Raw genomic sequence first — 26443 nt, 5'->3', positions numbered from 1 at the left:
TCCTATAATAAAGACTCCCCCATCCCTCTACCTGTTGTTAGCTCCTATAATAAAGCCCCCCCCCCACATCCCTCTACCTGTTGGTAGCTCCTATAATAAAGACGTTCTTCTTGTTGGACATTCCGTCCATCTCCGTGAGGATCTGGTTGATGACCCTGTCGGCCGCGCCCCCTGCGTCCCCGGCTCCGCCCCCTCTGGACTTGGCAATGGAGTCCAGCTCGTCAAAGAACAGGATGCAGGGGGCCGCCTGTCTGGCCTGGGGTTAGAGGTCAGAGGTCAGGGAATAGGAGGTTAGGAAAGAACAGGATGCAGGATGCCACCTGTCTGGCAGGAGGTCAGATGATAGAGGTCAGAGGTCAGGAATGTATTTGTCTAGAAGATCTATGTCACTATTATGTCAGTCTACATAATCGTCGATGATGTCCTTGATGTTGGTTTCTGTCTCTCCAAACCACATGGCTATGTCACTGCTATGTCAGGCTATGTTACTGCTATATCAGGCTATGTCACTGCTACGTCAGGCTATGTCACTGCTATGTCAGGCTATGTCACTGCTACGTCAGGCTATGTCACTGCTATGTCACTGCTATGTCAGGCTATGTCACTGCTATGTCAGGCTATGTCACTGCTACGTCAGGCTATGCCACTGCTATGTGGTACCTTGTCGAAGACGTCCCTGACATTAGCCTCTGACTCGCCGAACCACATGGTGAGCAGCTCAGGTCCCTTGATGGAGATGAAGTTGGCCTGGCACTCGTTAGCAATCGCCTTGGCTAGCAGGGTCTTTCCACAGCCTGGGAAGAGAGAGAGACAGGGTGTGTGCATGTGTGTGTGTGTGTGTGTGTGTGTGTGTGTGTGTACTGCATGTGTGCTCTGACCTGGGGGTCCATAGAATAACACTCCTCGTGACGGGGTCATACCGAACTTCAGGAACTTATCTGGGTACTCCACCGGGTACTGGGAGAGAGGGGGGAGGGAGGGAGGAGAGGGGCGAGGAGAGGGAGGGAGGGAGAGAGGGGGGAGGGAGGGAGCGAGGGGGGAGGAGAGAGAGGGGAGGGGGGAGGGAGGGGGGGAGGATAGCGGGGAGGAGAGAGAGGGGGGAGGGAGGGAGGGAGGGAGGAGGAGAGGGAGGGAGGGAGAGGGGGGGAGGGAGGGAGGGAGGAGGGAGGGAGGGAGGAGGAGAGGGAGGGAGGGAGAGAGGGGGGAGGGAGGGAGGGAGAGAGGGAGGAGAGAGGGGAGGGAGGGAGGGAGGGAGGGAGGGGGAGAGGGAGGGAGGGAGAGAGGGGGGAGGAGAGGGAGGGAGGGAGAGAGGGGGGAGGAGAGGGAGGGAGGGAGAGAGGAGGCAGGGGGGAGAGGAGGGAGTGTCAAGAAAAGCACTTAAACAAAACTGACCAATAGAGACAACTTCATTCTATTCCACACCCACAACACCTAGGTCTATGTGGCTGGTATTTGACCTCTGACCACAATATCAGCCATGTCCTATTGAATCAGAACTGCTGTTTTCAGCCCCTCGTCTTTACTGTCTTTACTCAGCTGTTAAGGCTATAGAGGTGTGTGTGTTACCTGTTGAGATACAGGTGTGTGTGTGTTACTGTTGAGAAACAGGTGTGTGTGTGTGTGTTACCTGTTGAGATACAGGTGTGTGTGTGTGTTACCTGTTGAGATACAGGTGTGTGTGTGTGTTACCTGTTGAGATACAGGTGTGTGTGTGTCTTACCTGTTGAGATACAGGTGTGTGTGTGTGTGTTACCTGTTGATATGCAAGTGTGTGTGTGTGTGTGTGTTACCTGTTGAGATACAGGTTTGTGTGTGTTACCTGTTGAGATGCAGGTGTGTGTGTGTGTGTGTGTTACCTGTTGAGATACAGGTTTGTGTGTGTTACCTGTTGAGATACAAATGTGTGTGTTACCTGTTGAGATACAGGAGTGTGTGTGTTACCTGTTGAGATACAGGTGTGTATGTGTGTGTTACCTGTTGAGATACAGGTGTGTGTGTTACCTGTTGAGATGCAGGTGTGTGTGTGTTACCTGTTGAGATACAGGTGTGTGTGTGTTACCTGTTGAGATGCAGGTGTGTGTGTGTTACCTGTTGAGATACAGGTGTGTGTGTTACCTGTTGAGATACAGGTGTGTGTGTTACCTGTTGAGATACAGGTGTGTGTGTGTTACCTGTTGAGATACAGGTGTGTGTGTGTTACCTGTTGAGATACAGGTGTGTGTGTGTGTGTGTTACCTGTTGAGATACAGGTGTGTGTGTGTGTGTTACCTGTTGAGATACAGGAGTGTGTGTATTACCTGTTGAGATACAGGAGTGTGTGTATTGCCTGTTGAGATACAGGTGTGTGTGTATTACCTATTGAGATACAGGTGTGTGTGTTACCTGTTGAGATACAGGTGTGTGTGTGTTACCTGTTGAGATACAGGTGTGTGTGTGTGTGTGTTACCTGTTGAGATACAGGTGTGTGTGTTACCTGTTGAGATACAGGTGTGTGTGTGTTACCTGTTGAGATACAGGTGTGTGTGTGTGTAACCTGTTGAGATACAGGTGCGTGTGTGTGTGTTACCTGTACTAGTTCCTGCAGTTCTCTCTTGACCTCTCCCAGTCCTCCTATATCCTCCCAGTTAACATTAGGAACCTCCACTACTGTCTCCCTCAGAGCTGACGGGTTACTCTGCCCCAACGCCCACTGGAGGGAGGGAGGGAGGATGGGAGGAGGAGAAGGGAGGGAGGGAGGGAGGGAGGGAGGGAGGGAGAGAGGGAGGGAGGGGAGAGGGAGAGGGAGAGGGAGAGAGAGAAGGAAGGAAGGAAGGAAGGAAGGAAGGAAGGAAGGAAGGAAGGAAGGAAGGAAGGAAGGAAGGAAGGAAGGAAGGAAGGAAGGAAGGAAGGAAGGGAGAGGGAGATGGAGATGGAGATGGACAATGAGATGAGCAGGTCTATATTGTGTGTGTGGTTGAGTGTGTGTCTGTGCTGCTGCCACTAACCCTGAAGTCATCGTTGGTAACTGCCAGTGAGTTGAGCAGTTCAGCATCAATGGTGTCGTCCTCCAGATCAATCAGGGTCATCTTCTTCCTGATGGCCTGCAGAGCCGCCTCAGAACACAGAGCTGCCAGGTCTGACCCCACATGGCCATGCGCATCCATGGAAACCTACCAGGAAGCACAGTACAATGAGTAGAACTTTATTGTCCCAACTTCACTGGCACAAAACATTCCCCAGTCATGGCACCCTATTCCCTATATAGTGCACTACTTTAGACTAGAGCCCTATTCCCTACATAGTGCACTACTTTAGACTAGAGCCCTATTCCCTACATAGTGCACTACTTTAGACTAGAGCCCTATTCCCTACATAGTGCACTACTTTAGACTAGAGCCCTAGTCCCTATATAGTGCACTACTTTAGACCAGAGCCCTATTCCCTACATAGTGCACTACTTTAGACTAGAGCCCTAGTCCCTATATAGTGCACTACTTTAGACTAGAGCCCTATTCCCTACATAGTGCACTACTTTAGACTAGAGCCCTATTCCCTACATAGTGCACTACTTTAGACTAGAGCCCTATTCCCTATATAGTGCACTACTTTAGACTAGAGCCCTATTCCCTATATAGTGCACTACTTTTGACCTCCCCATCTCTCCCCCCTCCTCCCCCTTCCCAATCTCTCCCCCCTCCTCACCCATCCCCCTCCCCACCCACCATCTCTCCCCTCTCCTCACCCTCCTCATCTCTCCTCTCTCCTCTCTCCTCCTCCTCATCTCTCCCCTCTCCCCCCCACCCCTCCCCTCCCCTCTCCTCCTCCTCACCCTGCCCACCCCACCCCCATCTCTCCCCTCTCCTCCTCACCCTGCCCCCCCACCCCTCCTCCTCCCCCCACCCCTCCCCTCTCCTCCTCCTCACCCTGCCCCCCCCCAACCCCTCCTCCCCCCCCCCACCCCTGCCCTCTCCCCCCCCCCCCCCCACCACCCCTCCCCTCTCCTCACCCTCTCCAGGTCCTCTCCTCCCTCCCCTCCCCTCCTCCCCCACCCCCCCCCCACCCCTCCCCTCTCCTGGTCCTCTCCCCCCCACCACCCCTCCCCTCTCCTCACCATCTCCAGGTCCCCCCCCCCCCCTCCCTCCCCTCTCCTCACCCTCTCCAGGTCCTCTCCTCCCTCCCCTCCCCTCCTCCCCCACCCCCCCCACCCCTCCCCTCTCCTGGTCCTCTCCCCCCACCACCCCTCCCCTCTCCTCACCCTCTCCAGGTCCTCTCCTCCCTCCCCTCCCCTCCTCCCCCACGCCCCCCACCCCTCCCCTCTCCTGGTCCTCTCCCCCCCACCACCCCTCCCCTCTCCTCACCATCTCCAGGTCCCCCCCCCCCCCCATCCCTCCCCTCTCCTCACCCTCTCCTCACCCTCTCCAGGTCCTCACCTCCCTCCCCTCCCCTCCTCCCCTCCTCCCCCACCCCCCCCACCCCTCCCCTCTCCTGGTCCTCTCCCCCCCACCACCCCTCCCCTCTCCTCACCCTCTCCAGGTCCCCCCCCCCCCCCCCGCCCCCTCCCTCCCCTCTCCTCACCCTCTCCAGGTCCACGTCGTCAGATAGCTTCATGTTCTTGGTGTGAATCTGCAGTATCTCCAGTCTACCAGTGGAGTCTGGGATGCCGATGTCGATCTCTTTGTCAAACCTGCCTGAGTTACACAGAGACAGGTGTTAACTAACTAGTGTGTGTGTGTGTGTGTGTGTGTGTGTGTGTGTGTGTGTGTGTGTGTGTGTGTGTGTGTGTGTTTCTCTAACCGAAGCGTCTCAGGGCAGGGTCGATGCTGTTGGGTCTGTTGGTGGCTGCCATGACGATAACGTGAGTTCTCTGCTTGAGTCCATCCATCAGGGTGAGGAGCTGTGATACGATACGCCTCTCCACCTCCCCATGGGTCTGACCAGACACACACACACACACACACACACACACACACACACACACACACACACACACACACACACACACACACACACACACACACACACACACACACACACACACGCAAAGTTATCACACACACAATCATGTATGCAAGCACACACAGTTGTCACACACACACAAACACACAGTAGTGGAAAGTACTTCAGTAAAAATATTTGAAAGTACTACTTCAGTACTTTACTGGACTATATTTCCCCTGACGCCCAAAAGTACACGTTACGTTTTGAATGCCTAGCAAGACAAGAAAATGGTCCAATTCACACACTTATCAAGAGAACATCTCATCCCTACTGCCTCTGATCTGGTGGACTCACTTAACAGAGAACATCCCTGTTCATCCCTACTGACTCTGATCTGGCAGACTCACTAAACAGAGAACATCCCTGTTCATCCCTACTGACTCTGATCTGGCAGACTCACTAAACAGAGAACATCCCTGGTCATCCCTACTGCCTCTGATCTGGCAGACTCACTAAACAGAGAACATCCCTGTGCATCCCTACTGACTCTGATCTGGCAGACTCACTAAACAGAGAACATCCCTGTTCATCCCTACTGCCTCTGATCTGGTGGACTCACTAAACAGAGAGCATCCCTGTTCATCCCTACTGCCTCTGATCTGGTGGACTCACTAAACAGAGAACATCCCTACTGCCTCTGATCTGGTGGACTCACTAAACAGAGAACATCCCTACTGACTCTGATCTGGTGGACTCACTAAACAGAGAACATCCCTACTGCCTCTGATCTGGTGGACTCACTAAACAGAGAACATCCCTACTGCCTCTGATCTGGTGGACTCACTAAACAGAGAACATCCCTACTGCCTCTGATCTGGTGGACTCACTAAACAGAGAACATCCCTGTTCATCCCTACTGCCTCTGATCTGGTGGACTCACTAAACAGAGAACATCCCTGATTATCCCTACTGACTCTGATCTGGTGGACTCACTTAACAGAGAACATCTCTACTGCCTCTGATCTGGTGGACTCACTAAACAGAGAACATCCCTACTGACTCTGATCTGGTGGACTCACTAAACAGAGAACATCCCTGGTCATCCCAACTGCCTCTGATCTGGTGGACTCACTAAACAGAGAACATCCCTGATAATCCCTACTGCCTCTGATCTGGTGGACTCACTAAACAGAGAACATCCCTGTTCATCCCTACTGACTCTGATCTGGTGGACTCACTAAACAGAGAACATCCCTGATCATCCCTACTGACTCTGATCTGGTGGACTCACTAAACAGAGAACATCCCTGGTCATCCCTACTGCCTCTGATCTGGTGGACTCACTAAACAGAGAACATCCCTGATTATCCCTACTGACTCTGATCTGGTGGACTCACTAAACAGAGAACATCCCTGTTCATCTCTACTGACTCTGATCTGGTGGACACACTAAACAGAGAACATCCCTGTTCATCTCTACTGACTCTGATCTGGTGGACACACTAAACAGAGAACATCCCTGTTCATCCCTACTGACTCTGATCTGGTGGATAGAATCCAATCTTAGCGATAGAATCCAATCTTCCCTCCCTCCTCACCTTCTCTCTCTTAGGAGCGATAGAATCCAATCTTTCCCTCCCTCCTCACTTTCTCTCTCTTAGGAGCGATAGAATCCAATCTTTCCCTCCCTCCTCACTTTCTCTCTCTTAGGAGCGATAGAATCCAATCTTTCCCTCCCTCCTCACCTTCTCTCTCTTAGGAGCGATAGAATCCAATCTTTCCCTCCCTCCTCACCTTCTCTCTCTTAGGAGCGATAGAATCCAATCTTTCCCTCCCTCCTCACCTTCTCTCTCTTAGGAGCGATAGAATCCAATCTTTCCCTCCTTCCTCACCTTCTCTCTCTTAGGAGCGATAGAATCCAATCTTTCCCTCCCTCCTCACTTTCTCTCTCTAAGGAGCGATAGAATCCAATCTTTCCCTCCCTCCTCACCTTCTCTCTCTTAGGAGCGATAGAATCCAATCTTTCCCTCCCTCCTCACCTTCTCTCTCTTAGGAGCGATAGAATCCAATCTTTCCCTCCCTCCTCACCTTCTCTCTCTTAGGAGCGATAGAATCCAATCTTTCCCTCCCTCCTCACCTTCTCTGTCTTAGGAGCGATAGAATCCAATCTTTCCCTCCCTCCTCACCTTCTCTCTCTTAGGAGCGATAGAATCCAATCTTTCCCTCCCTCCTCACCTTCTCTCTCTTAGGAGCGATAGAATCCAATCTTTCCCTCCCTCCTCACCTCTCTCTTAGGAGCGATAGAATCCAATCTTTCCCTCCCTCCTCACCTTTTCTCTCTTAGGAGCGATAGAATCCAATCTTTCCCTCCCTCCTCACCTTCTCTCTCTTAGGAGCGATAGAATCCAATCTTTCCCTCCCTCCTCACCTTCTCTCTCTTAGGAGCGATAGAATCCAGTCTTTCCCTCCCTCCTCACCTTCTCTCTCTTAGGAGCGATAGAATCCAATCTTTCCCTCCCTCCTCACCTTCTCTCTCTTAGGAGCGATAGAATCCAGTCTTTCCCTCCCTCCTCACCTTCTCTCTCTTAGGAGCGATAGAATCCAATCTTTCCCTCCCTCCTCACCTTCTCTCTCTTAGGAGCGATAGAATCCAATCTTTCCCTCCCTCCTCACCTTCTCTTAGGAGCGATAGAATCCAATCTTTCCCTCCCTCCTCACTTTCTCTCTCTTAGGAGCGATAGAATCCAATCTTTCCCTCCCTCCTCACCTTCTCTCTCTTAGGAGCGATAGAATCCAGTCTTTCCCTCCTTCCTCACCTTCTCTCTCTTAGGAGCGATAGAATCCAATCTTTCCCTCCTTCCTCACCTTCTCTTTCTTAGGAGCGATAGAATCCAATCTTTCCCTCCCTCCTCACCTTCTCTCTCTTAGGAGCGATAGAATCCAATCTTTCCCTCCCTCCTCACCTTCTCTCTCTTAGGAGCGATAGAATCCCATCTTTCCCTCCCTCCTCACCTTCTCTCTCTTAGGAGCGATAGAATCCAATCTTTCCCTCCCTCCTCACCTTCTCTCTCTTAGGAGCGATAGAATCCAATCTTTCCCTCCCTCCTCACCTTCTCTCTCTTAGGAGCGATAGAATCCAATCTTTCCCTCCCTCCTCACCTTCTCTCTCTTAGGAGCGATAGAATCCAATCTTTCCCTCCTTCCTCACCTTCTCTCTCTTAGGAGCGATAGAATCCAGTTCGTCTATGAAAATAATGGCGGGAGAGTTTTTCTCTGCCTCCTCGAAGGCTTTCCTCAGGTTGCTCTCTGACTCCCCGGCCATCTTACTCATGATCTCAGGACCTGGGGACACAATACAGCGTAACACACAGGAAACAGAATAGACAGAATGAAGATAATCCCCCGAACCAAAATGTGTTTTTCCTCCTACCTAACCGCAAGACTGGGAGAGGGAGTTAGAATACGTTATGACCTATGAATAGGTGTATGGGGATACTGGGGGGACTGGAATGGCCGTAACACACAGGAAATAGATGACCGGATACCCCTCATCGCTGAATCAGAAGAATGCTCCAGTATTGTTAGGTTGGGGGTTAGATGGGTTAGAGGTCAGGAGTTAAAGGGTTAGAGGGTTTAGGAGGTCAGGGGTTAGAGGTCAGAGGTCTCACCATTGATGAGGAAGAAGAATGCTCCAGTCTCGTTGGCGACGGCCCGGGCGACCAGTGTCTTCCCTGTACCTGGAGGTCCATACAGCAGAATACCCCTGGGAGGCTAGGGAGGAGGAGAGGAGAGGAGAGGAGAGGAGAGGAGAGGAGAGGAGAGGAGAGGAGAGGAGAGGAGAGGAGAGGAGAGGAGAGGAGGCTGGATGAATGAATTAAAAAAAGCATTTTTTTACTTAACTAGGCAAGTCAGTTAAGAACAAATTCTTATTTTAAAATGACATCCTACCCCAGCCAAACCCTCCCCTAACCCGACGGCGCTGGGCCAAACCCTCCCCTAACCCGACGGCGCTGGGCCAAACCCTCCCCTAATCCAGACGGCGATGGGCCAAACCCTCCCCTAACCCGACGGCGCTGGGCCAAACCCTCCCCTAACCCGACGGCGCTGGGCCAAACCCTCCCCTAACCCGACGGCGCTGGGCCAAACCCTCCCCTAACCCAGACGGCGCTGGGCCAAACCCTCCCCTAACCCGACGGCGCTGGGCCAAACCCTCCCCTAACCCGACGGCGCTGGGCCAAACCCTCCCCTAACCCGACAGCGCTGGGCCAATTGCGCGCCGCTCTATGGGACTCCATATCACGGCCGGTTGTAAAACAGCCCGGGATCGAACCAGGGTCTGTAGTGACGCCTCTAGCACTGAGATGCAGTGCCTTAGACCGCTGCGCCACTCGATAGCTTTGAAATGGGATGGGTGAATGGACGGACAGAACAGACAGATAGAGGTATAAATAGAGGGATGGATGAATAGATATATCACCTTGACTCCTATAGCCTTGAATAGTCCAGGATGTCTGAGGGGAAGCTCCACCATTTCTTTGATTTGAGCTAACTGTTTACGACAACCTCCAATGTCATCATAGCCTACGTCAGTCAGACTCTCCTCCTCGTCCTATCAGGGGCAGGGGAAAGACAATGTGAGACCCTCACAGGTAGAACATTCTGTCAATCATTCAGACTTTCCTCCTCGACCCATCAGGGGCAGGGGGAGGGGCAAGGGAAGACAATATGAGACCCTCACAGGTAGAACATTCTGTCAATCATTCAGACTTTCCTCCTCGACCCATCGGGGGCAGGGGGAGGGGCAAGGGAAGACAATAGGAGACCCTCACAGGTACAACATGCTGCCAATCATTCAGTCAGACATTCAGCTTGGGAAATGTTAACAACATTTTAGAGCAGGGTTGTCAAACTCAATTCCTGTAAGATCGTGTGTCTGTGCCAGTAGGTTTTCTCTCCTCCCTTGTACTTGATCCCTTGTGCTTGTAATGAATTAGTTAGGAACTCTCCTCACCTAGGTCTAGGTCTAGGTCTTAAAAGATGACACCAAAACCAGCCGATACTGGGCCCTCCATGGAATGAGTTGGACTTCCCTGTTGTAGAGTTTGTTTTGGCCCAATTCAATAAAAAAGTGTGATTTTACAAAGAGACCTCTCTGTTGATTGGCTGTCCCTCGCAGTGGATGACGGTATCCGGGGCGACGATGCAGTGGGGGGCGGGATCTGTCTCCACCACCTTGAACTCCACAGCCCGCATGCCCCCTCGCACCAGGAAGATGTCGCCTAGCAACACAACAATGATGACAGTTACTCAACAACTAACAACTAAACAGCTACTTACAAATAGTGAACTGCTAGTTGAATTACAGTGTTGTAATTCATTATCAGCTGTAGGACTACAAGTGTTGTTGCCAGTTTATAGAATGTCAGAAATGTTAGAAAAAGTTAGAACCACTTGATGGAATGTCAGATGTTATATAATAAGTTATACGTTATATAAACAATTCATAGACAAAGGTTATGAGTACCTTTGTGTAAGGGCCAGTAGGGTCGGTCTACCTGTTTGTACAACAGTCATGAGTACCTCTGTGTAAGGGCCAGTAGGGTTGGTCTACCTGTTTGTACAACAGTTATGAGTACCTCTGTGTAAGGGCCAGTAGGGTCGGTCTACCTTTTTGTACAACAGTCATGAGTACCTTTGTGTAAGGGCCAGTAGGGTCGGTCTACCTGTTTGCACAACAGTCATGAGTACCTTTGTGTAAGGGCCAGTAGGGTCGGTCTACCTATTTGTACAACAGTTACGAGTACCTCTGTGTAAGGGCCAGTAGGGTTGGTCTACCTTTTTGTACAACAGTCATGAGTACCTTTGTGTAAGGGCCAGTAGGGTTGGTCTACCTTTTTGTACAACAGTCATGAGTACCTTTGTGTACAGGTCGATAGGCTTCCAAGAAATAGGGTTTCAGGAAGACGTCGAACAGGTTTCCCGTTAACCCTTCGATGGTGTCATCTATCGGCAGGACATGGATACGCACGCCGTACTTCACATCTGGGCATGCATGGACACTACACACACACACACACACACACACAGAGAATCTTCATTGAAAGTGCTTTTTAGGTCAAAAATAGGCTCAATTTGTGACGGACTAAAATGTGAATGTAATCCGGTTCAGAGTGATCAGACATTTGACTCTTTAGTCATTTAGCAGACGCTCTTATCCAGAGTGACTAACAGGAGGAATCAGGGTTAAGTGCCTTGCTCAAAGGCACATCAGCATTCAATGTGATTTTTGTAGCCTACCTGATGACATCACACAGGTGATCAGTACAGTAGTCTACCCGATGACATCACACAGGTGATCAGTACAGTAGTCTACCCGATGACATCACACAGGTGATCAGTACAGTAGTCTACCCGATGACATCACACAGGTGATCAGTACAGTAGCCTACCTGATGACATCACCGAGGCGTACCCTCAGGTTGTTGCGTGTGACGCGGTTCATGCGGACGCGTTCGTCTGGACAGGTGTCGTCTGTCAACACGATACACACCGTCTCACGCCGCTTCCTCCCCCGCAGGACCACCGTGTCGCCACGGAACAACTGCAGCTCCTCTGTCTTCGCCTGGGAGACACAGGAAGTAATACACGCGCTGGAGACTGGAGACACAGGAAGTAATACACACGCTGGAGACTGGAGACACAGGAAGTAATACACACGCTGGAGACTGGAGACACAGGAAGTAATACACACGCTGGAGACTGGAGACACAGGAAGTAATACACACGCTGGAGACTGGAGACACAGGAAGTAATACACACGCTGGAGACTGGAGACACAGGAAGTAATACACACGCTGCAGACTGGAGACACAGGAAGTAATACACACGCTGGAGACTGGAGACACAGGAAGTAATACACACGCTGGAGACTGGAGACACAGGAAGTAATACACACGCTGGAGACTGGAGACACAGGAAGTAATACACACGCTGGAGACACAGTGCCTTGACCTATTCCACACTTTGTTGTGTTGCAGCCTGAATTCAAAATGGATTAAATAGCATTTTTTTCTCACCCATCTACACACATTACCCCATTATGACAAAAAAACAGTGTGGTGTTTGCAAAATTAATGAAAATGAAATACAGAAATATCTAATTTTCTGAAGTATTCACACCCCTGAGTCAATACTTTGTAGAAGCACCTTTGGCAGCGATTACAGCTGTGAGTCTTTCTGGGTAAATCTCTAGGAGCGTTCCACACCTGGATTGGTAGCGATTACAGCTGTGAGTGTTTCTGGGTAAATCTCTAAGAGCTTTCCACACCTGGATTGGTAGTGATTACAGCTGTGAGTGTTTCTGGGTAAATCTCTAAGAGCTTTCCACACCTGGATTGGCAGCGATTACAGCTGTGAGTGTTTCTGGGTAAATCTCTAAGAGCTTTCCACACCTGGATTGGTAGTGATTACAGCTGTGAGTGTTTCTGGGTAAATCTCTAAGAGCTTTCCACACCTGGATTGGTAGTGATTACAGCTGTGAGTGTTTCTGGGTAAGTCTCTAAGAGCTTTCCACACCTGGATTGGTAGTGATTACAGCTGTGAGTCTTTCTGGGTAAATCTCTAAGAGCTTTCCACACCTGGATTGGCAGCGATTACAGCTGTGAGTGTTTCTGGGTAAATCTCTAAGAGCTTTCCACACCTGGATTGGCAGAGATTACAGCTGTGAGTCCTTCTGGGTAAATCTCTAAGAGCTTTCCACACCTGGATTGGTAGTGATTACAGCTGTGAGTGTTTCTGGGTAAATCTCTAAGAGCTTTCCACACCTGGATTGGTAGTGATTACAGCTGTGAGTGTTTCTGGGTAAGTCTCTAAGAGCTTTCCACACCTGGATTGGTAGTGATTACAGCTGTGAGTCTTTCTGGGTAAATCTCTAAGAGCTTTCCACACCTGGATTGGCAGTGATTACAGCTGTGAGTCTTTCTGGGTAAGTCTCTAAGAGCTTTCCACACCTGGATTGGTAGTGATTACAGCTGTGAGTCTTTCTGGGTAAATCTCTAAGAGCTTTCCACACCTGGATTGGTAGTGATTACAGCTGTGAGTCTTTCTGGGTAAATCTCTAAGAGCTTTCCACACCTGGATTGGTAGTGATTACAGCTGTGAGTCTTTCTGGGTAAGTCTCTAAGAGCTTTCCACACCTGGATTGGTAGTGATTACAGCTGTGAGTGTTTCTGGGTAAATCTCTAAGAGCTTTCCACACCTGGATTGGTAGTGATTACAGCTGTGAGTGTTTCTGGGTAAATCTCTAAGAGCTTTCCACACCTGGATTGGTAGTGATTACAGCTGTGAGTCTTTCTGGGTAAATCTCTAAGAGCTTTCCACACCTGGATTGGTAGCGATTACAGCTGTGAGTGTTTCTGGGTAAATCTCTAAGAGTTTTCCACACCTGGATTGGTAGTGATTACAGCTGTGAGTGTTTCTGGGTAAATCTCTAAGAGCTTTCCACACCTGGATTGGTAGTGATTACAGCTGTGAGTCTTTCTGGGTAAATATCTAAGAGCTTTCCACACCTGGATTGGTAGTGATTACAGCTGTGAGTGTTTCTGGGTAAATCTCTAAGAGCTCTCCACACCTGGATTGGTAGTGATTACAGCTGTGAGTCTTTCTGGGTAAATCTCTAAGAGCTTTCCACACCTGGATTGGTAGTGATTACAGCTGTGAGTGTTTCTGGGTAAATCTCTAAGAGCTTTCCACACCTGGATTGGTAGTGATTACAGCTGTGAGTCTTTCTGGGTAAGTCTCTAAGAGCTTTCCACACCTGGATTGGTAGTGATTACAGCTGTGAGTGTTTCTGGGTAAGTCTCTAAGAGCTTTCCACACCTGGATTGGTAGTGATTACAGCTGTGAGTCTTTCTGGGTAAGTCTCTAAGAGCTTTCCACACCTGGATTGGTAGTGATTACAGCTGTGAGTCTTTCTGGGTAAGTCTCTAAGAGCTTTCCACACCTGGATTGGTAGTGATTACAGCTGTGAGTGTTTCTGGGTAAATCTCTAAGAGCTTTCCACACCTGGATTGGTAGTGATTACAGCTGTGAGTCTTTCTGGGTAAGTCTCTAAGAGCTTTCCACACCTGGATTGGTAGTGATTACAGCTGTGAGTGTTTCTGGGTAAATCTCTAAGAGCTTTCCACACCTGGATTGGTAGCGATTACAGCTGTGAGTGTTTCTGGGTAAATCTCTAAGAGCTTTCCACACCTGGATTGGTAGTGATTACAGCTGTGAGTGTTTCTGGGTAAATCTCTAAGAGATTTCCACACCTGGATTGGTAGTGATTACAGCTGTGAGTGTTTCTGGGTAAATCTCTAAGAGATTTCCACACCTGGATTGGTAGTGATTACAGCTGTGAGTCTTTCTGGGTAAATCTCTAAGAGATTTCCACACCTGGATTGGTAGTGATTACAGCTGTGAGTGTTTCTGGGTAAGTCTCTAAGAGCTTTCCACACCTGGATTGGTAGTGATTACAGCTGTGAGTGTTTCTGGGTAAATCTCTAAGAGATTTCCACACCTGGATTGGTAGTGATTACAGCTGTGAGTGTTTCTGGGTAAGTCTCTAAGAGCTTTCCACACCTGGATTGGTAGTGATTACAGCTGTGAGTGTTTCTGGGTAAATCTCTAAGAGATTTCCACACCTGGATTGGTAGTGATTACAGCTGTGAGTGTTTCTGGGTAAGTCTCTAAGAGCTTTCCACACCTGGATTGGTAGTGATTACAGCTGTGAGTGTTTCTGGGTAAATCTCTAAGAGCTTTCCACACCTGGATTGGCAGCGATTACAGCTGTGAGTGTTTCTGGGTAAATCTCTAAGAGCTTTCCACACCTGGATTGGTAGTGATTACAGCTGTGAGTGTTTCTGGGTAAGTCTCTAAGAGCTTTCCACACCTGGATTGGTAGTGATTACAGCTGTGAGTGTTTCTGGGTAAATCTCTAAGAGCTCTCCACACCTGGATTGGTAGTGATTACAGCTGTGAGTGTTTCTGGGTAAATCTCTAAGAGCTTTCCACACCTGGATTGGTAGTGATTACAGCTGTGAGTGTTTCTGGGTAAATCTCTAAGAGCTTTCCACACCTGGATTGGTAGTGATTACAGCTGTGAGTGTTTCTGGGTAAGTCTCTAAGAGCTTTCCACACCTGGATTGGTAGTGATTACAGCTGTGAGTGTTTCTGGGTAAATCTCTAAGAGCTCTCCACACCTGGATTGGTAGTGATTACAGCTGTGAGTGTTTCTGGGTAAATCTCTAAGAGCTTTCCACACCTGGATTGGTAGTGATTACAGCTGTGAGTGTTTCTGGGTAAATCTCTAAGAGCTTTCCACACCTGGATTGGTAGTGATTACAGCTGTGAGTGTTTCTGGGTAAATCTCTAAGAGCTCTCCACACCTGGATTGGTAGTGATTACAGCTGTGAGTGTTTCTGGGTAAATCTCTAAGAGCTTTCCACACCTGGATTGGCAGCGATTACAGCTGTGAGTGTTTCTGGGTAAATCTCTAAGAGCTTTCCACACCTGGATTGGTAGTGATTACAGCTGTGAGTGTTTCTGGGTAAGTCTCTAAGAGCTTTCCACACCTGGATTGGTAGTGATTACAGCTGTGAGTGTTTCTGGGTAAATCTCTAAGAGCTCTCCACACCTGGATTGGTAGTGATTACAGCTGTGAGTGTTTCTGGGTAAATCTCTAAGAGCTTTCCACACCTGGATTGGTAGTGATTACAGCTGTGAGTGTTTCTGGGTAAATCTCTAAGAGCTTTCCACACCTGGATTGGTAGTGATTACAGCTGTGAGTGTTTCTGGGTAAATCTCTAAGAGCTTTCCACACCTGGATTGGTAGTGATTACAGCTGTGAGTGTTTCTGGGTAAATCTCTAAGAGCTTTCCACACCTGGATTGGTAGTGATTACAGCTGTGAGTGTTTCTGGGTAAATCTCTAAGAGCTTTCCACACCTGGATTGGCAGCGATTACAGCTGTGAGTGTTTCTGGGTAAATCTCTAAGAGCTTTCCACACCTGGATTGGTAGTGATTACAGCTGTGAGTGTTTCTGGGTAAATCTCTAAGAGCTTTCCACACCTGGATTGGCAGCGATTACAGCTGTGAGTGTTTCTGGGTAAATCTCTAAGAGCTTTCCACACCTGGATTGGTAGTGATTACAGCTGTGAGTGTTTCTGGGTAAATCTCTAAGAGCTTTCCACACCTGGATTGGTAGTGATTACAGCTGTGAGTGTTTCTGGGTAAATCTCTAAGAGTTTTCCACGCCTGGATTGGTAGTGATTACAGCTGTGAGTGTTTCTGGGTAAATCTCTAAGAGCTTTCCACACCTGGATTGTGCATCATTTGCACATTATTCTTTTCTAAATTCTTCAAGCTCTGTCACATTGGTTGTTGTTCATTGCTATACAACCATGTTCACGTCTTGCCATATATTTTCAATGCGATTTAAATCTAAATTGTAACTCTGCCACTCTTGGTGAGCAACTCCAGTGTAGATTTGGTCTTGTGTTTTAGGTTATTGTCCTGCTGAAAGGTGAATTAATATCCCAGTGTCTGGTGGAAAGCAGGCTGAACCCGGTTTTCCTCTAGGATGTTGCCTGTGCTTTGCTCCATTCCGTTGATTTTTTTATCCTGAAAAATTCCCCAGTCTTTAATGATTACAAGCATACCCATAACATGATGCAGTCACCACTATGCTTGAAAATATGGAGAGTGGTACTCAGTGATGTGTTGTGTAGCATAACACTTTGTATAACAGGACAAAAAGTGAATTGCTTTGCCACATATTTTGCCGTATTACTTCAGTGCTTTGTTGCAAACAGAATGCATGTTTTGGAATCTTTTTATTCTGTACAGACTAACTAAAATGTTGTTGATCCATCCTCAGTTTTCTCCTATCACAGCCATTAAACTCTGTAACTGTTTTAAAGTCACCATTGGTGAAAAACCCTGAGCGGTTTCCTTCCTCTCCGGCAACTGAGTTGGGAAGGACGCCTGTATCTTTGTGGTGACTGGATGTATTGATACATTATCCAAAGTGTAATTAATAACTTCACCGTGTTGAAAGGGACTTTCAATGTTGGCTTTTTGAAATGCTTACCCATCTACCAATATGTGCTCTTCTTTGCAAGGCATTGGAAAACCTTCCTGGTCTTTGTGGTTGAATCTGTGTTTGAAATTCACTGCTCGACTGTGGTACTGTCAGGTGCGTGAATGAGGACCCAAAAGCGAATTAACAAAACAGAGTTTCTTTAATGACGAAACACACGTAGGCTCAGATGGACAGGCAGATTCCGACAGGACAGGACAAGGTTAGATGAACAGGCAGATTCCGACAGGACAGGACAAGGTTGCAGCAAACACGACGATAGTCTGGTTCAGGCATGAGTAACACAAACGAGAATCCGACAAAGACAGAAGCAGAAACAGAGAGAGATATAGAGACCTAATCAGAGGGAAAAAGGGAACAGGTGGGAAAAGGGGTGAACGAGGTAGTTAGAGAAGACAAGGAACAGCTGGGGGAAAGAGGGGAAGAAAAGGTAACCTAATACGACCAGCAGAGGGAGACAGGGTGAAGAGTAAGAACAGGAACAGGACACAACATGACAATACATGACAGTACCCCCTCACTCACCGAGCGCCTCCTGGCGCACTCGAGGAGGAAACCTGGCGGCAACGGAGGAAATCATCGATCAGCGAACGGTCCAGCACGTCCCGAGAGGGAACCCAACTCCTTTCCTCAGGACCGTACCCCTCCCAATCCACTAGGTACTGGTGACCACGGCCCCGAGGACGCATGTCCAAAATCTTACGGACCCTGTAGATAGGTGCGCCCTCGACAAGGATGGGGGGGGGGGGGGGGAAGACGAGCGGGGGCGCGAAGAACGGGCTTAACACAGGAGACATGGAAGACCGGGTGGACGCGACGAAGATATCGCGGAAGAAGAAGTCGCACTGCGACAGGATTAATGATCTGAGAAATACGGAACGGACCAATGAACCGTGGGGTCAACTTGCGAGAAGCTGTCTTAAGGGGAAGGTTCTGAGTGGAGAGCCAAACTCTCTGACCGCGACAATATCCAGGACTCTTAGTTCTACGCTTATTAGCAGCTCTCACAGTCTGCGCCCTATAACGGCAAAGTGCAGACCTGACCCTCTTCCAGGTGCGCTCGCAACGTTGGACAAAAGCCTGAGCGGAGGGGACGCTGGACTCGGCGAACTGAGATGAGAACAGCGGAGGCTGGTACCCGAGGCTACTCTGAAAAGGAGATAGCCCGGTCGCAGACGAAGGAAGCGAGTTGTGGGCGTATTCTGCCCAGGGGAGCTGTTCTGACCAAGACGCAGGGTTGCGAAAAGAAAGACAGCGTAAAATGCGACCAATAGTCTGATTGGCCCGTTCTGCTTGACCGTTAGACTGGGGGTGAAAGCCGGAAGAGAGACTGACGGAAGCCCCAATCAAACGGCAAAACTCCCTCCAAAATTGAGACGTGAATTGCGGACCTCTGTCCGAAACGACGTCTGACGGAAGGCCATGAATTCTGAAAACATTCTCGATGATGATTTGTGCCGTCTCTTTAGCAGAAGGAAGCTTAGCAAGGGGAATAAAATGAGCCGCCTTAGAGAACCTATCGACAACCGTAAGAATAACAGTCTTCCCCGCTGACGAAGGCAGTCCGGTGACAAAATCTAAGGCGATATGAGACCACGGTCGAGAGGGAATGGGAAGCGGCCTGAGACGGCCGGCAGGAGGGGAGTTACCTGACTTAGTCTGCGCGCAGACCGAACAAGCAGCCACAAAACGACGCGTGTCATGCTCCCGGGTGGGCCACCAAAAACGCTGGCGAATGGAAGCAAGCGTACCCCGAACGCCAGGGTGGCCGGCTAACTTGGCAGAGTGAGCCCACTGAAGAACGGCCAGACGAGTAGGAACGGGAACGAAAAGAAGGTTCCTAGGACAAGCGCGCGGCGACGGAGTGTGAGTGAGTGCTTGCTTTACCTGCCTCTCAATTCCCCAGACAGTCAACCCGACAACACGCCCCTCAGGGAGAATCCCCTCGGGGTCAGTGGAGGCTACTGAAGAACTGAAGAGACGAGATAAAGCATCAGGCTTGGTGTTCTTAGAGCCCGGACGATAAGAAATCACGAACTCGAAACGAGCGAAAAACAGCGCCCAGCGCGCCTGACGCGCATTAAGTCGTTTGGCAGAACGGATGTACTCAAGGTTCCTATGGTCAGTCCAAACGACAAAAGGAACGGTCGCCCCCTCCAACCACTGTCGCCATTCGCCTAGGGCTAAGCGGATGGCGAGCAGTTCGCGGTTTCCCACATCATAGTTACGTTCCGACGGCGACAGGCGATGAGAAAAATACGCGCAAGGGTGGACCTTGTCGTCAGAGAGGGAGCGCTGAGAAAGAATGGCTCCCACGCCCACCTCTGACGCGTCAACCTCGACAACGAACTGTCTAGAGACGTCAGGTGTAACAAGGATAGGTGCGGATGTAAAACGATTCTTGAGGAGATCAAAAGCTCCCTGAGCGGAAACGGACCACTTAAAGCACGTCTTGACAGAAGTAAGGGCTGTGAGAGGAGCTGCCACCTGACCGAAATTACGGATGAAACGACGATAGAAGTTCGCGAAGCCGAGAAAGCGCTGCAGCTCGACGCGTGACTTAGGGACGGGCCAATCAATGACAGCTTGGACCTTAGCGGGATCCATCTTAATGCCTTCAGCGGAAATAACAGAACCGAGAAATGTGACGGAGGAGGCATGAAAAGTGCACTTCTCAGCCTTCACAAAAAGACAATTCTCTAAAAGGCGCTGGAGGACACGTCGAACGTGCTGAACATGAATCTGGAGTGACGGTGAAAAAATCAGGATATCGTCAAGGTAAGCGAAAACAAAGATGTTCAGCATGTCTCTCAGGACATCATTGACTAATGCCTGAAAGACAGCTGGAGCGTTAGCGAGGCCGAAAGGAAGAACCCGGTATTCAAAGTGCCCTAACGGAGTGTTAAACGCCGTCTTCCACTCGTCCCCCTCCCTGATGCGCACGAGATGGTAAGCGTTACGAAGGTCCAACTTAGTGAAAAACCTGGCTCCCTGCAGGATCTCGAAGGCTGAAGACATAAGAGGAAGCGGATAACGATTCTTCACTGTTATGTCATTCAGCCCTCGATAATCTATGCAGGGGCGCAGGGACCCGTCCTTCTTCTTAACAAAAAAAAACCCCGCTCCGGCGGGAGAGGAGGAGGGGACTATGGTACCGGCGGCAAGAGCTAACAGACAAATAATCTTCGAGAGCCTTACGTTCGGGAGCCGACAGAGAGTATAGTCTACCCCGGGGGGGAGTGGTTCCCGGAAGGAGATCAATACTACAATCATACGACCGGTGTGGAGGAAGAGAGGTGGCCCTGGACCGACTGAACACCGTGCGCAGATCGTGATATTCCTCCGGCACCCCTGTCAAATCACCAGGCTCCTCCTGTGAAGAAGAGACAGAGGAAACAGGAGGGATAGCAGACATTAAACATTTCACATGACAAGAGACGTTCCAGGAGAGGATAGAATTACTAGACCAATTAATAGAAGGATTATGACAAACTAGCCAGGGATGGCCCAAAACAACAGGTGTAAAAGGTGAACGAAAAATTAAAAAAGAAATGGTTTCGCTATGATTACCAGAGACAGTGAGGGTTAAAGGTAGCGTCTCACGCTGAATCCTGGGGAGAGGACTACCATCCAAGGCGAACAAGGCCGTGGGCTCCCTTAACTGTCTGAGAGGAATGTCATGTTCCCGAGCCCAGGTCTCGTCCATAAAACAGCCCTCCGCCCCAGAGTCTATCAAGGCACTGCAGGAAGCTGACGAACCGGTCCAGCGTAGATGGACCGACAAGGTAGTGCAGGATCTTGAAGGAGAGACAGGAGTAGTAGCGCTCACCAGTAGCCCTCCGCTTACTGATGAGCTCTGGCTTTTACTGGACATGAAGTGACAAAATGACCAGCGGAACCGCAATAGAGACAGAGGCGGTTGGTGATTCTCCGTTCCCTCTCTTTAGTCGAGATGCGGATACCTCCCAGCTGCATAGGCTCAGCACCCGAGCCGGCAGAGGAAGATGGTAGTGATGCGGAGAGGGGGGCAACGGAGAACGCGAGCTCCTTTCCACGAGCTCGGTGACGAAGATCAACCCGTCGCACAATGCGAATAGCGAGTTCAATCAAGGAATCCACGCTGGAAGGAACCTCCCGGGAGAGAATCTCATCCTTTACCTCTGCGCGGAGACCCTCCAGAAAACGAGCGAGCAAAGCCGGCTCGTTCCAGCCACTGGAGGCAGCAAGAGTGCGAAACTCAATAGAGTAGTCTGTTATGGATCGATTACCTTGACATAGGGAAGACAGGACCCTGGAAGCCTCCTCCCCAAAAACAGATCGATCAAAAACCCGTATCATCTCCTCCTTAAAGTCCTGATACTGGTTAGTACACTCAGCCCTTGCCTCCCAGATTGCCGTGCCCCACTCACGAGCCCGTCCAGTAAGGAGAGATATGACGTAGGCGATACGAGCAGTGCTCCTGGAGTAAGTGTTGGGCTGGAGAGAAAACACAATATCACACTGGGTGAGGAACGAGCGGCATTCAGTGGGCTCCCCAGAGTAACACGGCGGGTTATTGATTCTGGGTTCCGGAGATTCGAAAGCCCTGGAAGTGGCCGGTGGATCGAGGCGGAGATGGTGAACCTGTTCTGTGAGGTTGGAGACTTGGGTGGCCAGGGTCTCAACGGCATGTCGAGCAGCAGACAATTCCTGCTCGTGTCTGCCTAGCATCGCTCCCTGGATCTCGACGGCTGAGTGGAGAGGATCCGAAGTCGCTGGGTCCATTCTTGGTCGGATTCTTCTGTCAGGTGCGTGAATGAGGACCCAAAAGCGAATTAACAAAACAGAGTTTCTTTAATGACGAAACACACGTAGGCTCAGATGGACAGGCAGATTCCGACAGGACAGGACAAGGTTAGATGAACAGGCAGATTCCGACAGGACAGGACAAGGTTGCAGCAAACACGACGATAGTCTGGTTCAGGCATGAGTAACACAAACGAGAATCCGACAAAGACAGAAGCAGAAACAGAGAGAGATATAGAGACCTAATCAGAGGGAAAAAGGGAACAGGTGGGAAAAGGGGTGAACGAGGTAGTTAGAGAAGACAAGGAACAGCTGGGGGAAAGAGGGGAAGAAAAGGTAACCTAATACGACCAGCAGAGGGAGACAGGGTGAAGAGTAAGAACAGGAACAGGACACAACATGACAATACATGACAGGTACCTTACAGATAACAGCATGTGTGGGGTGAGGTAGTCATTCAAAAATAGGCTTGCCATAACAAAGGGGTTGAACACTTATTGACTCAAGATATTTCATCTTTCATTTTGAATGAATTAGTAAACATTTAGAAAAACGATTCCACTTTGACAGGATGGGGTATTGTGTGTAGTCCAGTGACCCCCCCCCCCCCCCAAAAAAAATATGTCATACATTTTAAATTATGGTAACACACAGACACACCTGAGACTGGTAATACACACACCTGAGACTGGTAATACACACACCTGAGACTGGCAACACACACACCTGAGACTGGCAACACACACACCTGAGACTGGTAACACACACACCTGAGACTGGTAACACACACACCTGAGACTGGCAACACACACACCTGAGACTGGTAACACACACACCTGAGACTGGCAACACACACACCTGAGACTGGTATCACACACACAACAGAAACTGATAACACACACACCTGAGACTGGTAACACACACACCTGAGACTGGCAACAGTCACACTTGAGACTGGCAACACACACATCTGAGACTGGTAACACACACACAACTGAAACTGGTAACACACACACCTGAGACTGGTAAAACACACACAACTGAAACTGGTAACACACACACCTGAGACTGGTAACACACACACAACTGAAACTGGTAACACACACAGCTGAAACTGGTAACACACACAGCTGAAACTGGTAACACACACAGCTGATACCTGCAACACACCTGTGAGAGGCTGACGATGCTGTTGTCTTCATTGTGGGCTTCATCCACCACCAGTCTATTGGGTCTGTGTTTTTGCTTCAGGATAGCAGTGGAGAAATCCTCCCCCTTAGGACTACCAACACACATACAGTTACACACACACACACACACACACACACACACACACACACACACACACACACACACACACACACACACACACACACACACACACACACACACACACACACACGCACGCACGCACACACACACACACACACACACACACACACACACACACACACACACACACACACACACACACACACTTGCCCCACATAGCTCCTGTTTCTCCATGTGACGATGATCTGAATTTAGCCCAGTCTACAGCTCTGTTTACAAAGAGTAGAGGACAGACCTATCCTGGCCTCATCTCAGCCCTTATTGCTTCATGGATATAATAAGACCAAGTGCAGAATGGAAACGTGGGTCATAGTCATTAGTGCACAACTTAGCAAAACATTTTGAAATGAAAAACAAATGTGAGTGTTTCTTATTGGTCAAGTTCAGGTAGTGCCAGTCCGTTTGATACCTAATGAATGTTACCCTGGTGATTTAGTTAAGCTAGTTATAACACTGTTATACTCTGTTACCCTGGTGATTTAGTTAAGCTAGTTATAACACTGTTATAGTACTCTGTTACCCTGGTGATTTAGTTAAGCTAGTTATAACACTGTTATAGTACTCTGTTACCCTGGTGATTTAGTTAAGCTAGTTATAACACTGTTATAGTACTCTGTTACCCTGGTGATTTAGTTAAGCTAGTTATAACACTGTTATAGTACTCTGTTACCCTGGTGATTTAGTTAAACTAGTTATAACACTGTTATAGTACTCTGTTACCCTGGTGATTTAGTTAAGCTAGTTATAACACTGTTATAGTACTCTGTTACCCTGGTGATTTAGTTAAGCTAGTTATAACACTGTTATAGTACTCTGTTACCCTGGTGATTTAGTTAAACTAGTTATAACACTGTTATAGTACTCTGTTACCCTGGTGATTTAGTTAAGCTAGTTATAACACTGTTATAGTACTCTGTTACCCTGGTGATTTAGTTAAGCTAGTTATAACACTGTTATAGTACTCTGTTACCCTGGTGATTTAGTTAAACTAGTTATAACACTGTTATAGTACTCTGTTACCCTGGTGATTTAGTTAAGCTAGTTATAACACTGTTATAGTACTCTGTTACCCTGGTGATTTAGTTAAGCTAGTTATAACACTGTTATAGTACTCTGTTACCCTGGTGATTTAGTTAAGCTAGTTATAACACTGTTATACTCTGTTACCCTGGTGATTTAGTTAAGCTAGTTATACCACTGTTATAGTACTCTGTTACCCTGGTGATTTAGTTAAGCTAGTTATACCACTGTTATAGTACTCTGTTACCCTGGTGATTTAGTTAAGCTAGTTATACCACTGTTATAGTACTCTGTTACCCTGGTGATTTAGTTAAGCTAGTTATAACACTGTTATACTCTGTTACCCTGGTGATTTAGTTAAGCTAGTTATAACACTGTTATACTCTGTTACCCTGGTGATTTAGTTAAGCTAGTTATAACACTGTTATAGTACTCTGTTACCCTGGTGATTTAGTTAAGCTAGTTATAACACTGTTATAGTACTCTGTTACCCTGGTGATTTAGTTAAGCTAGTTATAACACTGTTATAGTACTCTGTTACCCTGGTGATTTAGTTAAGCTAGTTATAACACTGTTATAGTACTCTGTTACCCTGGTGATTTAGTTAAGCTAGTTATAACACTGTTATAGTACTCTGTTACCCTGGTGATTTAGTTAAGCTAGTTATAACACTGTTATAGTACTCTGTTACCCTGGTGATTTAGTTAAGCTAGTTATAACACTGTTATAGTACTCTGTTACCCTGGTGATTTAGTTAAGCTAGTTATAACACTGTTATAGTACTCTGTTACCCTGGTGATTTAGTTAAGCTAGTTATAACACTGTTATAGTACTCTGTTACCCTGGTGATTTAGTTAAGCTAGTTATAACACTGTTATAGTACTCTGTTACCCTGGTGATTTAGTTAAGCTAGTTATAACACTGTTATAGTACTCTGTTACCCTGGTGATTTAGTTAAGCTAGTTATAACACTGTTATAGTACTCTGTTACCCTGGTGATTTAGTTAAGCTAGTTATAACACTGTTATAGTACTCTGTTACCCTGGTGATTTAGTTAAGCTAGTTATAACACTGTTATAGTACTCTGTTACCCTGGTGATTTAGTTAAGCTAGTTATAACACTGTTATAGTACTCTGTTACCCTGGTGATTTAGTTAAGCTAGTTATAACACTGTTATAGTAGTACTCTGTTACCCTGGTGATTTAGTTAAGCTAGTTATAACACTGTTATAGTACTCTGTTACCCTGGTGATTTAGTTAAGCTAGTTATAACACTGTTATAGTACTCTGTTACCCTGGTGATTTAGTTAAGCTAGTTATAACACTGTTATAGTACTCTGTTACCCTGGTGATTTAGTTAAGCTAGTTATAACACTGTTATAGTACTCTGTTACCCTGGTGATTTAGTTAAGCTAGTTAAAACACTGTTATAGTACTCTGTTACCCTGGTGATTTAGTTAAGCTAGTTATAACACTGTTATAGTACTCTGTTACCCTGGTGATTTAGTTAAGCTAGTTATAACACTGGTGTATTACTCACTCTGTTCCTCCAGGGGCAGGCATGGCTGGGTATGGAGAGTTCCTGTGTAACAGAACCCGCTCCTAGATCCTTTATGGGTCAGAGTACCCTGGTCTCTCCCTGGTTCTGGGGTTGGATGTCTGGGTCAGAGTCCTGGGCCTAGTTAAAGAGCCCTGGGTCCTAGGTGTAGGATCCTGGATGTCTGGGTCTAGTCCTGGGTCTGGGTGTTGGGTTTGGGTCAGAGTCCTGGGCCTAGTTAAAGAGCCCTGGGTCCTAGGTGTTGGGTCCTGGATGTCTGGGTCCTAGTCCTGAGTCTTTAGTTGTGGTCTCTCCTGAATATCTCTGAGGTAGAGCTCAGTAGTTTGGTCTTCTCTCTCTGCAGACGGTGTTCTCTGTGGCTGGGGGTCAGGTCTGTCTAGGGAAAGTCCCTCTCTCTGCCTCCCTCCCCCTTGTTGAGCGTCTCTCCTCCCTCCCTCCCCCTTGTTGAGCGTCTCTCCTCCCTCCCTCCCCCTTGTTGAGCGTCTCTCCTCCCTCCCTCCCCGTCCCACCTCGACCCCCACCCCTCACATACTCTGGAAAGTGGCCCAGTGCTGAACAGATGTCATGCTATATGCCCCCACCCTCCTCTCCTCCAGGCCAGACACTCCCTGTTACTCCCTAACACCACACACACACACACACACACACACACACACACACACGTACACACACACACGCACGTACACACACAC

The 26443-nt window shown here is 48.5% G+C and overlaps 1 protein-coding gene across 2 annotated transcripts in view; it reads right to left on the bottom strand.

Moving 5' to 3' along the window:
- LOC139405429 (transitional endoplasmic reticulum ATPase-like) overlaps positions 1 to 26144 on the bottom strand; it is a 32440-nt gene extending 6296 nt beyond the window's left edge. For both annotated transcript variants that reach the window (XR_011633876.1, XM_071147757.1), the window contains exons 1-15: positions 25734 to 26144; positions 23012 to 23123; positions 11367 to 11539; positions 10834 to 10976; positions 10066 to 10196; positions 9395 to 9526; positions 8586 to 8688; positions 8126 to 8259; positions 4774 to 4909; positions 4555 to 4667; positions 2985 to 3149; positions 2567 to 2689; positions 879 to 957; positions 661 to 794; positions 78 to 256 (exon numbers count right to left, since the gene is read on the bottom strand). Coding sequence is in view for 1 of the 2 variants with exons in the window: in XM_071147757.1 (XP_071003858.1) it covers positions 78 to 256; positions 661 to 794; positions 879 to 957; positions 2567 to 2689; positions 2985 to 3149; positions 4555 to 4667; positions 4774 to 4909; positions 8126 to 8259; positions 8586 to 8688; positions 9395 to 9526; positions 10066 to 10196; positions 10834 to 10976; positions 11367 to 11539; positions 23012 to 23123; positions 25734 to 25756 (1880 nt within the window). In the remaining variant the exon portion in view is untranslated. The remainder of the gene's footprint in view (positions 1 to 77; positions 257 to 660; positions 795 to 878; positions 958 to 2566; positions 2690 to 2984; positions 3150 to 4554; positions 4668 to 4773; positions 4910 to 8125; positions 8260 to 8585; positions 8689 to 9394; positions 9527 to 10065; positions 10197 to 10833; positions 10977 to 11366; positions 11540 to 23011; positions 23124 to 25733) is intronic.
- Between the last annotated feature and the right edge of the window lie 299 nt (positions 26145 to 26443).

This window comes from Oncorhynchus clarkii, unplaced genomic scaffold (genome assembly GCF_045791955.1).
Source record: "Oncorhynchus clarkii lewisi isolate Uvic-CL-2024 unplaced genomic scaffold, UVic_Ocla_1.0 unplaced_contig_11936_pilon_pilon, whole genome shotgun sequence".
NCBI classification, from domain to species: domain Eukaryota; kingdom Metazoa; phylum Chordata; class Actinopteri; order Salmoniformes; family Salmonidae; genus Oncorhynchus; species Oncorhynchus clarkii.
The sequence above is the reverse complement of the archived record's forward strand: the minus strand, read 5'-3'. Positions and strand labels throughout refer to the sequence as shown.